The sequence below is a fragment of the Perognathus longimembris genome, chromosome 7 (assembly GCF_023159225.1).
Source record: "Perognathus longimembris pacificus isolate PPM17 chromosome 7, ASM2315922v1, whole genome shotgun sequence".
In the NCBI taxonomy this organism is placed as follows: Eukaryota; Metazoa; Chordata; class Mammalia; order Rodentia; family Heteromyidae; genus Perognathus; species Perognathus longimembris.
The window spans coordinates 55,312,156-55,325,202 of NC_063167.1; the positions used below are offsets into that span (position 1 = coordinate 55,312,156).

At 36.7% G+C, this 13,047-nt stretch overlaps 1 protein-coding gene across 6 annotated transcripts in view; it reads right to left on the reverse strand.

Moving 5' to 3' along the window:
• Nucleotides 1-13,047, reverse strand: part of Zzz3 (zinc finger ZZ-type containing 3) — a 79,143-nt gene that overhangs the window by 1,468 nt on the left and 64,628 nt on the right. For all 6 annotated transcript variants that reach the window (XM_048351618.1, XM_048351619.1, XM_048351620.1 and 3 more), the window contains 6 exons: nucleotides 12,788-12,859; nucleotides 11,946-12,047; nucleotides 11,255-11,350; nucleotides 7,612-7,764; nucleotides 2,668-2,802; nucleotides 167-267 (listed from right to left, as the gene is read on the reverse strand). In XM_048351618.1, coding sequence (XP_048207575.1) covers nucleotides 167-267; nucleotides 2,668-2,802; nucleotides 7,612-7,764; nucleotides 11,255-11,350; nucleotides 11,946-12,047; nucleotides 12,788-12,859 — 659 coding nt within the window. The remainder of the gene's footprint in view (nucleotides 1-166; nucleotides 268-2,667; nucleotides 2,803-7,611; nucleotides 7,765-11,254; nucleotides 11,351-11,945; nucleotides 12,048-12,787; nucleotides 12,860-13,047) is intronic.

A 13,047-nucleotide genomic window follows, 5' to 3' on the forward strand; every position in this document is an offset into this window, starting at 1 on the left:
AATTTAGTCCCAAGAAAAAAGTTACTTGTTTAGAACGAAATTTAGTCCACAGAGTACAGCTATTTCCTAAGGAAGTTTAGAAATCAAACTCATTGGCCATAAATGTCTTGACTTTTCAAAATTCAAGGCCAAAGTAGAAGAAAAAAAAAATCAAACACCAACTTACCAGTCTGAACAAGAATCACAGAAATCCAAAGACATTTCTGGAGGACAATCCTGGCAGTGCCACCTAACACCTTGGATAGGTTCTACACCACAGTTATCACACTACAGCCAATTCAAAGAGAAAAAGTATTAAGCTAATGATATGTATGCAGGTATCTCTTCTTTCCTAATGCACACTTGGATAAAACAACAATGACTGCAAATTAGGTATGCTATGTATCAAACTAGGTAGAGGCCCATCAAGTCAAGAACAAGATAAAGGTGGGCCAAAGGAGCATATAAAAAATAATCTTCTATATGCTATAATTTATTGTATGAAGGTTTAAGTAAGTCATTTCAAACATAGGCATTTAGCTATTAGTAACCACTTACTTGAAACCAGCACATGGTTGTAAACACTGGCTTTATCTAATCATAGTTAAAACTGCCCACACATGTATTAGAACTGTTTTAATAGGTTATCATCATTAACATAAACCTAGGCAACCACAAAATCCTCTCTGATCATTCATGTTACAGAGTCAATCTCCAAAGGCTAAGTGCATAAATAACCAATGCCCATCATGACAAGAACACAGACCCAGTTATTTTTTGAGGTGCTGGCTTATGACAGCCCTAGTATGTACTGTGGAGGACTTTAGAAAATCCAAGCATATTTCATTTATTTTCTTTCATCATCAGATTAACTAGAGTGGCTGATAGTCTAGCCAAGAAGCTATGGCTGGGTCCTATAACAGAATGATAAGAAAAGGAGCAAGTTGCCTCTTGAAAGACTGGAATTGCCAGTTAGGAACTCTCTAACGGAGAAGGGATCACTGAAAGTAAAAGGGAGAAAAGCATATGTTACAGCATGGCTAACTGCTACTCGAAAGTACCCAGAGGTACAGGGTTTTTTTTTCCCCATTTAGTTGATCGAGTATAGCATGTATTAATAGTTCTATGTACATTACAAAAAAAAAACACCAAGTTGTGGTATTACTATTACGTCCTTCAATGTGAATAAGTATACTTATTCTAAACTTATGCCTAAAGTTTTCTCAAACCTGTCAAAATCTATTTCTACAGGAAACAAACCAGCTGAGGATACTCTCATCTTTTGACTAAATTACTAAAATAATTTCTACATCATCTCATTTCCAGTCTTGTTTCCTTTAATCCAGCTTTCATACGACAGCCAGAATAACCACCACCTCCTGCTATATACATATGTAAGGATTTACATACACATATGTACATACATTTCATGTAAGTAATATACAGAAATACACTATTGTTTTACAAAACTTAATTATCAGTGACAAAGAGCCATACAGCTCTAAATGGACTGCCTTTCTTAAGGTTATTGATGTAAGAGTTGAATCACGAGAATCTTACTGAAATGCAAATTTCATGCTCTTCTCTGCTTTTAAAAATCTTTGAATGGTTCTACAAACTCTTAGAAACTTAAACTCCTTGGAAAATTTTCTGAACGTTTCTCACTTTCTCTGAACTTTCTCCAATGTATACTCTTAGTTTTCCTCAATTATTTTGTTGGTTTAACTTCTCTAAATTCCTTATACAAAATGAAAAGAGCATGAGGGCAAAAGTAAATCTATCTCCTTTACTCTTGGCCCTCTCGCAATGAGTAAAGGGCTCAGAACATGTAGAATGCATGTACACTGCCCTATTAGCCTTTGAAAAAGGCTAAGATATCTTCATCTGAAATGCCGCATGAGCGGCAGTAGTTATGAGGGAAACAACTGGATAAAAACTTGTCATCTTGCTGGGTGCCAGTGGCTCATGCCTATAATCTTAGCTACTCAGAAGGCACCTATCTGAGGACAGTGATACTGTCCCTCAGCTTTTTCATAAAGGCTAAGTGCTTTACCATTTGAGCCACAGTTCTGTGGTTTGGAGCCAGCTTGAGTAGAAAAGTCCTGAGACTTTTATCTCCAATTAATCATACAGAAAGCTGGAAGTATAATTGTGGCTCAAGTGCTAGAGTGCCAGCCTTAAATGAAAAAGCTGAGGGACAGTGCCTAGGCCCTGAGCTCAAGTCCCAGTGCTGGCATTAAAAAAGGGACTTGCGGGGCTGGGGTTATAGCCTAGTGGCAAGAGTGCCTGCCTCGGATACACGAGGCCCTAGGTTCGATTCCCCAGCACCACATATAGAGAAAACGGCCAGAAGCGGCGCTGTGGCTCAAGTGGCAGAGTGCTAGCCTTGAGCGGGAAGAAGCCAGGGACAGTGCTCAGGCCCTGAGTCCAAGGCCCAGGACTGGCCAAAAAAAAAAAAAAAAAAAAAAGGGACTTGCATTTTATATCACATTATAGACACACGCCTGTATGTTGTCTTCTCTACACTGAGCCACAAATGCTACTTGTATAAATGAACAGGACAAGAGACAAACTTACTAATCTTTCCTTGCATGTTTAAAAATATTGAGTTTTGCACTCCAGAAACCATTTACAACTGTCTCATTACCCTTCCAAAGATAAGCTAATAAGTAACACGAAGCAGCCTACCTTGAAGCCTACATGCTGCACAAACCCACTTTCAGCTTTCATTTGCTGAAGTTTCTGCTTCTTCAACTTTTTAAACTGTAATAGTTCTTTATATTCAGGTAAATTCCTACACATGATAGGAATACTTTCTTCATCCTATTGAAAAGAAAACAAAAAAGGTTAGTTAAAATATATTAGTGTAAGAAATACTGATGCTGTTTTTCTATTGACAAGGTGCTTTTTTACTTTTAAAATACCTCATCTTAAAAAACAAAAAATTGTATTCCTAGATACTCAGGAGGCAGAGATCAGAGAATCATGGTTCAAAACTAGCCTGGGCAGGAAAGTCCATGAGATCTCCATTAACTATTCAGTAAAAGCCAGATGTTGCTCAAGTAATAGAGCTCTAGCCTTGAGCCAAAGAAGCTAAGGGATAGCAAGAACCCAGGCCCAGAGTTCAAACCCCAGGACCGCGGGGCGGGGGGGTTGGGGGTGAAGGTGGGTTGTTTTTTTGTACCATTCCTAGGGCTTGAACTCAAGGCCTAGACACTGCCCTTGAGCTTCTTTTGCTCAAGGCTATCGTTCCATCACTTGAGCCACAACTCCACTTGTTTTTTGTTTAATTGATTATTTTGTTTGTTTGTTTTTTAGACAAGTGTCTCACTGACCTTTCTGCCCATGGTTAGCTTCAAACCATGATCCTCAGATCTTAGTCCCCTGAGTAGCTAAGATTACATGCAGAGCCTCACAATTGCTAAACTATTACAATATTACTGAGCAGTACCTTCAGTCCTATTTTTCAATAATTTTTAGAATAGGACCTAGCTTCTAATCCAGGCACATGTCTCAGTTGCAAACCACCTACTGTAGTCTTCCTGTCACTGGTGGGATTACATGTATGTGCAGTGGCATCCAGATTGCCAAGGTGGAAATGTAATCTCAAGGACTTCTGCTCAAGTTGACCTGGATCCTCCCAATCTTGGCCTCCCACATAGCTTTGGATAACAACTGTGTGTCATTGTACCTAGTTATCTAAAGTCTACTTTAAAAAAAAATCCTAGGGGGGCTGGGGATATAGCCTAGTGGCAAGAGTGCCTGCCTCGGATACACGAGGCCCTAGGTTCGATTCCCCAGCGCCACATATACAGAAAACGGCCAGAAGCGGCGCTGTGGCTCAAGTGGCAGAGTGCTAGCCTTGAGCGGGAAGAAGCCAGGGACAGTGCTCAGGCCCTGAGTCCAAGGCCCAGGACTGGCCAAAAAAAAAAAAAAAAAAATATCCTAGGATTGATTTCTAATCATAATCCTGCTTACAAATATTTGTGTTCAGTAACCTAGTGTGTGTGTGTGTGTGTGTGTGTGTATAGTTCCTCTGCTCCCTACCCCCTCTCTTCTAGCACTGAGGCTTGAATTCAGGGCCTGTGCACTGTTCTTTAACTTATTTAGCTTTTTGGCACAAGGCTAGCACTATGCCATGTGAGTCACATTTCTACTTCCAACTTTTTTTGGTGCTTAATTGGAGATAAAAAATCTAATAGATTTTTCCTTCCCAGGCTGGCTTTGAACCAAGATCCTTAGATCTCAGTCTCTCTAGAATAGCTGGAATTACAGGTATGAGCCCCTAGCAGCCAGCTTTCTAAAAGCTCACCAATTCTCTAAATGCATTTTTATGTTCCATCAATTCTCAATCTTGGACTGTCCAACTGCTAACTAACACTCTCATTCCTCTTGTCATGTTAGATACTATCAACTATTCTATTATAGAGATGCTTACAGAAATTGTAACACATGCTTAACAAATATAGAATTTCAATTATCACAATTAAAATTACTTTTAAATCTAACGTCTTAATCATTCTTATATAGAGATTTCATAGTTAAAATGTGTTAAACTGCTTAAAGAGACATAATCAGAATAGGGCTAAAGTAGTATACAAATTTTGAAACTAAGGGATATATTATATATATACACATAATCTTTCTAGCTGTTTATATTTTAAAGAAAACTGAAGTCTATAAATTTTACCATTAGAAACTTCATACATATACATTTGTAAATAGCTATGTTGAATTAATCACAATAATTAAGTGTGTGGTGGTATACTTTTATATTCCCAGCATTCAAAAGGATCTTGAATTACACACCAAGACCCTGTCTCAAAACACGAAACAATTTTCAAGTACCATCTTTACTGGGACTTGCTCATGCCTTTTTCTTACTTTCTAAATCATAACTCTTAACAATCACAAGGTTCAAAAATACACACAAATACCACTTATTAATAGATTGTTGATATTAGTCATTTTTCAATACAATTTTTCTAGGAAAAAATTAAGACTGTAATCAGTTCATAATCTAGAAAGAAAAAGGGCTTACTTTTACCACGAATTAAGAAGAATAAAAAAGGAGTCTCTATGAATGCAAAATAAATGAAGTGAATTAATCAAGTAACATCCAACCTGTGACAACACTAAGAGGAATTAAAGAGGATTTAAAAGCTAATGCTATATGTGTGTGTGAGATCCCACTCAACCAGATTGAGTCAATGGCTAAATCAATGGTATTGCAAGCTTGAGGTTAACCTGGGCTACGTGTGTGAGACAGTCTCACAAAACAGAAACAAAAACTCTATTTTCAGTAACAATCTTGTTGATGGTAGCACTACTACTACCATGTAAGGACAGTGAGCTCTACATTGGTGTCTCTGAGAACTGGGATTTTCAGTTGGGAAAAAGAAAATGCTTATTTAAGATCAGTGAGGGAGAATAAAGCCCCTGTAGTCTTTAAGTTAAATGTAAAATAAGAACAAGAATCTATGATTTTTAATGCTTTTTATACTTTAACAAAAATATTAGATTTTTCAGCTTGTCCACTAAATAATCTTAAGAAACAATCAAGTGTCAACACCTAGAAGAAAATTCTGAATATAGTCTCTAAATATCATTTCTCAATAAAAAGAAGTATGACTAGCTATAGTTCTGAGGCAAGAAATATACATGATGTGCTTGGATTTTCCTCACTAGAACAGATAGTAAGGACTGGGAATATGGCCTAGTGACAAGAGTACTTGCCTTGTATACATGAAGCCCTGGGTTCGATTCCTCAGCACCACATATATAGAAAAGGCCAGAAGTGAAGGGGGAATGAGGGACGAGGTAACGAACAGTACAAGAAATGTATCCAATGCCTAATGTATGAAACTGTAACTGCTGTTTATCAGTTTGTCAATTAAAAAAAAAAAAAAAAGGCCAGAAGTGGCGCTGTGGCTCAAGTGGCAGAGTGCTGATTTGAGCAAAAAACAGCCAGGGACAGCGCTCAGGCCCTGAGTCCAAGCCCCAGGACTGGCAAAAAAATAAAACCCAGATAATAAGAAAGCTAAACCAAGGAGTCAGTGGCTCACACCTATAATGCTAGCTACTCGGGAAGCTGAGATTCTAAGGATCCAGGTTCTGAAGCCAGCCCGGCAAACAAATCTGAGAAACTCATCTCCAATTAACTAGCAAGCAGATGTATGGTTCATGTGGTACAGCACCATCCTTGAGAACAGAAGCTAAGGGAGCGCACAAGGCTCAGAGTTCAAGCCTTAGGTGACTATCAAACAAACGTTGCCAGTCTTACAGTACGAGTTTGAATTATAGCCATCTTAGATGAGCTACAACTGAGCAAAGATAAGCTAAATTAAACACAATGACAATTAATATCAATGACCTAAAACAAACAGTTAAACGTATTCTAAAGAAAGGTCAAAATAATAAGAAAAAATGTTGGGATGGGACTATGGCCTAGTGGCAAGAGCGCCTGCCTTATATACATGAAGCCCTGGGTTCGATTCCCCAGCACCACATATATAGAAAACGGCCAGAGGTGGCACTGTGGCTCAAGTGGCAGAGTGCTAGCCTTGAGCGGGAAGAAGCCAGGGACAGTGCTCAGGCCCTGAGTCCAAGGCCCAGGACTGGCAAAAAAAAAAAAAAAAAAAAAGAAAAAAGAAAAAAGGCTGAATAATTCCAAAGAACAAAATTAAAAGAGGACTTTTTGGCCACTTCTACAGGTTACAAGAAAACAAATCTACTTTCCAAAGGTAGAATCAGGCAGGTATCTTGTATTTTCTAGATGTACCCTAGTGTAACCAAATTGTAGCTGATGGTAGGGATAGGGGCAGAATAAAAATAATAGAATGTCGTTTTCTAACATCGAATCAATTGGTGGATATATGGACAAAGCTCAGTGGCTGTTAACTTAAGAGATAATCAGACAGTAGTCCTATCCAATTTACCAAATAAAAATACATATGAATCTGATCAATACACTAGACCTACTAGCAAATTAACAGGAAATTCAGAAAACAAAGATTAAATGACACAAAACAGATGCAATAAACTAAATCCATACTGTGGCAAATTCTACGGGACAAACAATCTAGTTCAATACAGAGAGGGAAAAAAAAGGAAAAAAAAAAGAAAGGATAACTTTTGTTAGCTTTATTCAGATCCAGATACAAATATACAAGGGATAGAGTTCATTATTTAAAGAAAAAAGATATTGTTGCATGATGTCTGGGAACTCATCCAAAATAATTTGAGGTGGTGTTGGATAGGGAGAAAAAACTCCAGACTGCTACAAGAGGACAATCATTGAAGCTGAGTGTTGGGAGCATGTGGATTCATTCTGTCATTTACTGTTCCCTCTACTTGCAAATATGCTTGAAATTTCCATTAGGAGAAAAATTAAGGACTGGCATAGAGGTTCATGTTATAGTGTCTACTTTGCATGAGGCTCTGAGTCCAAACCCCAGTACTACCAAAAAATACTTTTTAAAGTACTAAAAACAATATCAAAACTTTACATTTGACTTGTAGTTGCAACAGGAGAAATAAACATATTCTAATTCTAATGAGTTAAAATAATCGGAATACCTTAATACTTTCATCCTATACCCGAACCATATAAAACCTAAACAGGTAACTTACCGAGGCTTCTTCAATAGAAGTGCTCATGTGGCTATGAAAACAGGATCGGTCATCATCCTCATCCATATATACAGGTGGTTCGTGTGAAGTCATGAAAGTGGAAGGTTTAAAAAGATGCTTATTAAGGGGGTGCTGTCGTCTGCTTGTTGAAGACTAAATGAGAAAACAATGTTTTTTTTACTACAATAGTGAAAAATCATTAAAAGAATCATGTAAACATTACGTTTATCAAATCTAACAAAAGGGTTTCACTTTAGTAGAAAGTTTTACTTTCTACCTTAAGTCTTTTCTTGTTCTATTTTATTGGGATCTAAAATTTAAAGTACAACTAGCCTTTAAAACAACAAAACAAGCCAGGCACCAGCAGCTGACACCTGTAATCCTAGCTACTCAGGAGGCAAATATCCGAGGATCAAGGTTCTAAGTCAGTCCAGCAAGAAACATCCTTGATATTCTTATTTCCAATTACCACCCCCACCCAAAAAAAAATTTAGAAGTAGAACTGTAGCTCCAGTAGCACAGCACTAGCCTTTAGGAAAAAAAAGCACCAAAGCCCTGAGTTCAAGCTCTAGGACCAGGACACACAAAAAACCCCACATACCAGAAATGTAGGAGAAATATCCCAACAACAGAACAGTGGACCACATACACAGAATGTAGCTTTTATCATGTTTGTTTCAAATGCTGGCCTCAGTGAATTCTTCTTGAAGATCATAGAGGTATGATAAAGTGACCTAACCAGATGTACCACCAACCAGTAAAAGAAATTTTCCTTAACATGATGGAGACCTGAAAATAATTACCTAACAATGATTGAGTATTTCATGCCAACGTTATTTAATCTTTACAACAGTCCTATAAGGTACTTAATATAAGTACATTACATTCAATATAAAGGTTAAAAAAAACTGAGACTCAAGGTTAAATTTCTTGTTCAATGTATTATATGGAAATAATGATAAACCAGAATGACAAAGGAGATTTATGATACCAAAGGCCTCAATCTCACCCACTGTGCAACTGCTTCTCATTATCAACAGCATGGACATAAGGAATAGCACCTCAACTTCACAGAGAATCATCACTTTACCCATTTAAAAATATAATCTCGTGCTCACTTCGGCAGCACATCAACTCATGGGGGGAGAGGGGAAGGGGAAGTGGCGAGGGGGGAATGAGGGAGGAGGTAACAAACAGTACAAGAAATGTACCCAAGGCCTAACATACGAAACTGTAACCTCTCTGTACATCACTTTGACAATAAATAAGAAAAATAAAGTCGGAAAGCAAATAAATAAATTGAAATAAAAAATATAATTTCTAGCTGGACACTGGTGCTGCTGTCCTCTCATCCTAAGTACTCAGAAGGCTGAAATCAGAGAATGTTGGTTCAAAGCCAGGCTGGGCAGAAAAGCCTGCGAGATTGTTATTTCCAACTAGTAGGCAAAATGCCAGATTAAAGGTGTGGCACAGTGATAGCCTTGAGAGAAAACACCAAGTGAGAGAACTGAGTAATAAGTTTAAATACCAGTGCTAACAAAAAAAGAAGAAATAATCTCTGACTGTACCAAGAGACATAGTCGGGCTGTTTAAGATATTCACAGCTAATAGTCTATCAACTTAAAATACAGTACACCCAAAGAAAGGAATACATATAGATTTCTCTAGTGTCCCTTTTTATTGTCATCATTTAGTTGGAAAGCAAAAAGTGCAACACAAAACATACTTACAAAGTCAAACTATATAAATCATGAAATCACAGCTCCTATGTTGATTTGGCTATGAAAGGTCCAATGTTCCAAAGTTATACAAACCTGATATATTTAATAAAAGTAGCTGCTATGTGTGGGGGCAGGAGGGGAAATTCAAAATAGTTAAAAAAGCTCAGGGTCCAGGCTCTTTGTTCAAGCCCCAGGACTGGCATATGTATTAGTGCACACACACGCACACAAACATTTCAAAAGCTTGATAAAAACAATTTAAAGAGCTTATAAAACACAAAGCTATATAGTCAATTTTCTTAATGCAAAATACTTAGTTTCCATCAGGAAAAGTAGCAATATTAGATCTTTGTTTCTCTTTATGTGAAGGATGAGTGTTGAGAGAGTATCAATGTGATTTATTAAGGAAATTAAAAACAACCAGGTGTCTTACTTTTCCAATTAAAAGAAAAAACTGGCTGCAAGTATAATGAAGTATTCTGTATTGGAAAGAGATAAGAGTGTTCACTATGGAAGTCTAAGAGTAGAGGGGAAAAAAGGTTTCATCAGACTCAGAGACTCAATGGTTCACAGATTTACATTTGAACAGACAACTTATTCATCTTACCTCACAGCCTAGTTTTCCTATGTATTAAAAAGGATCCAGAAGCTATCTATTAATAGTATCAACAGGAAATGGGCTGTTACTACTTATAATTCAGGAGTTACAGTGAAGATTAAATAAGATAGGTCCATAAATATTTCTAGTTTTTATCTATGTGATATAGCTACAAAACGGTAATTTCTTAAACTCTTAAGAAGGGCACTACTGGGCTGGGGATATGGCCTAGTGGCAAGAGTGCCTGCCTCAAATACATGAGGCCCTGGGTTCGATTCCCCAGCACCACATATACAGAAAATGGCCAGAAGTGGCGCTGTGGCTCAAGTGGCAGAGTGCTAGCCTTGAGCAAAAAGAAGCCAGGGACATTGCTCAGGCCCTGAGTCCAAGCCCCAGGACTGGCCAAAAAAAAAAAAAGAAGGGCACTACTGGAGTTTAAACTCATGGCCCTACAGGCTCTATCACTTGAGCAATAAAACACCTTTTTATTTGGGTTTTCTTTTTATGCCTTCTACCTACATAGTTGGAACAGCAATTCCCATAGCTTGTTTAAACATGCCTAGTTTGTTCTTTGAGATTTTTACCTATCCTTGAATGAATGTTTTTACATTGAACATTTTAACTAAACAACATTTTACCTAATTTAATGAACCATGAACATTTTTACCTAACCTTGAATCACTATCCTAATTGCACCTCCTAGGTAGCTGTGATTACAGGTATGGATCACTGTACTCTGCCTCTGAATTCACTTTTAAAATACTCAAACATCAAAATATTGTTAACCCCACAAAGGCCTTCCTAACATAGACCCAATATACACATTTTTCAATCAGTACTCATTCATATTGCTCTCAAGCAAATGACCTGGATGCCAGTGGCTCATGCCTATAACTTTAGCTACTCAGAAGGCTGAAATCTGAGGATCATGGTTTAAAGCCAGCCCAATCAGAAATGTCTGTAAGATTCTTATCTCCACTAAACTTAAGGAAGGAAGGAAGGAAGGAAGGAAGGAAGGAAGGAAGGAAGGAAGGAAGGAAGGAAGGAAGGAAGGAAATTAGAACTAAAGTACTTTATTTTTACTTTACAATATAATTTTGTCATGGAAATTGAACTTTTCTAAGTAGCAATAGTGAAGTGCTAATCTGCGTTTATGCCAACATAATAAAATGTTTACCATGAGTACAATTTGAAAAATAAAGCACTTTAGTCTGACAAATATGCACATAGCAGAGCAATTCTGCTATACTATTTAGCATAGTATATAGTGATTCTGACTTTAATGAATTTAATCTAAAGTTTACTTTCATCTATTTCTTTTTACCTTTTTGGAGTAAATATATAAATTTGGTGTTCTGCCAGGAACTGGAATGCCAGCTTTCGTTAGCTTTATAAAATACTTCTGTACTCGACTGGCAACCTATAAAAACATGGCAAAGAAAGGAGATGGCATGCAATTCTTAAGTAGTTCTAAAAATTAAAAGGTTCACATGCATCTAATGAACGCTGGCAACTTAAAATTATCAGAAATACGGAAGTAACTTTAAGTGATCATCAAAAACTTGTATTTTAAAATCTAGATAAAATAATTCAATTAAACTTAAATTTGATGCCAAAGCTATTTCATATTTTAACTTGTAAACATTCATGCTTATAGCATAAAAACACATCTAATTAATTTAGATAGGAACCAGGTAGGAAGAAACTGCAAGGCAACCTTTTTAGAAAGACAAGGAACACTAAAGCAACCACAAATTGCCAAACTAAAAAGCACCTAATTACTATACTAACAGCATCCAAGAGATATTAAGGCCACTTGTCTTTCTTAAAAATTATGTTGTAATGATCCAAAGCAGGGTTATCTCAAATTCCTTCTGAAATCAACATAAAAATACATGACGTCAATTATTCTAAAATATATCCTATAGCTAGAAATGATCTGGCAGATATGCTGGTGCTGGCTACATTATTCCTCAGTAAATAACAACAAGGAACTGCAGCCGCTACCCCATCACCTGTTTTGCTGTCCTGTTGCCCAGTTCATCTGCAATCTTCTGCCACCGTCGGGATTCCACTTCTTCAGGAGGGTATTTTAGTAGTAGCTGTTCAAGTTTTTTCTAAACCACACCCACAAAATTCAAAGGGAAAAAAAATCCAATTTAAAATGGTTAATTTCTAAATAGATATATTCACATTTCATTTCAAAGTATAATATCCTGCCCCAACTTTGGAAATTACAAATCCTAATAGCAGGAACTTAAAGACTTCACAGGGAAAATGTGATTAGAGAATATACCTGTGGAAAACCTTAGAAAAACTGTCTAACAAAAAGTACAAGGAAAGATAAAATAATTCAGTAAATCAGTATTTCACACATCTTAGTGACTTCTACTCCCTATTTTATTTTGCTAATATATTATTAGGCACTCTCCTACAGTTTTAACAAAAATATATAAATTCACTGGGTTTAGAATACCTAGAGACTTTCCCTTCCTTTTGTGTAGTATGCTATTCAAACATTTAATATTAGACACTATTTTCTAAATTTTCATGTAGTCCGAAAGATGAGCAATATCTTAGATCTTTGTAAAGTGCTAAACTATGCCTTTGGCCCCGATACTGATAAGAGAACAATGTGTTTCAGACTCATCCACTAACAATCCTGGCCATATGTCAAAATGTATCAATACTCCCCTACTGGCTTTTTCAGTTCCTCAACAGAAGAAAAATTTTTTTAAATTTCACTTATGGTTAAAAAATATTACATATAACAATACACACTTGAATCATAATACTGATACTAATAATAAACATTCAAATTTTTAAAAAATCTGTACAATTTAGGAATATCTATTACCTGTTCTTCAACAGTCCACAACTGGTTAAATGTTTCAGGCTTGGTATCATCACACAGGCGTCCCCTTATCATCTGCATATAAAATAAGGCTGTTTACAAGTTGACAACAAAATAAACTACTCTTTGATATAGCCCAATATCATACAAATAATGGGACCATGTCAACCATTGTACTAGGCATAGTATATGTAACACCCATTTAATAACTACACATAAGAAATTTTAATTACACTTTATAAAAAAGTAAACTGTTGCTTGGA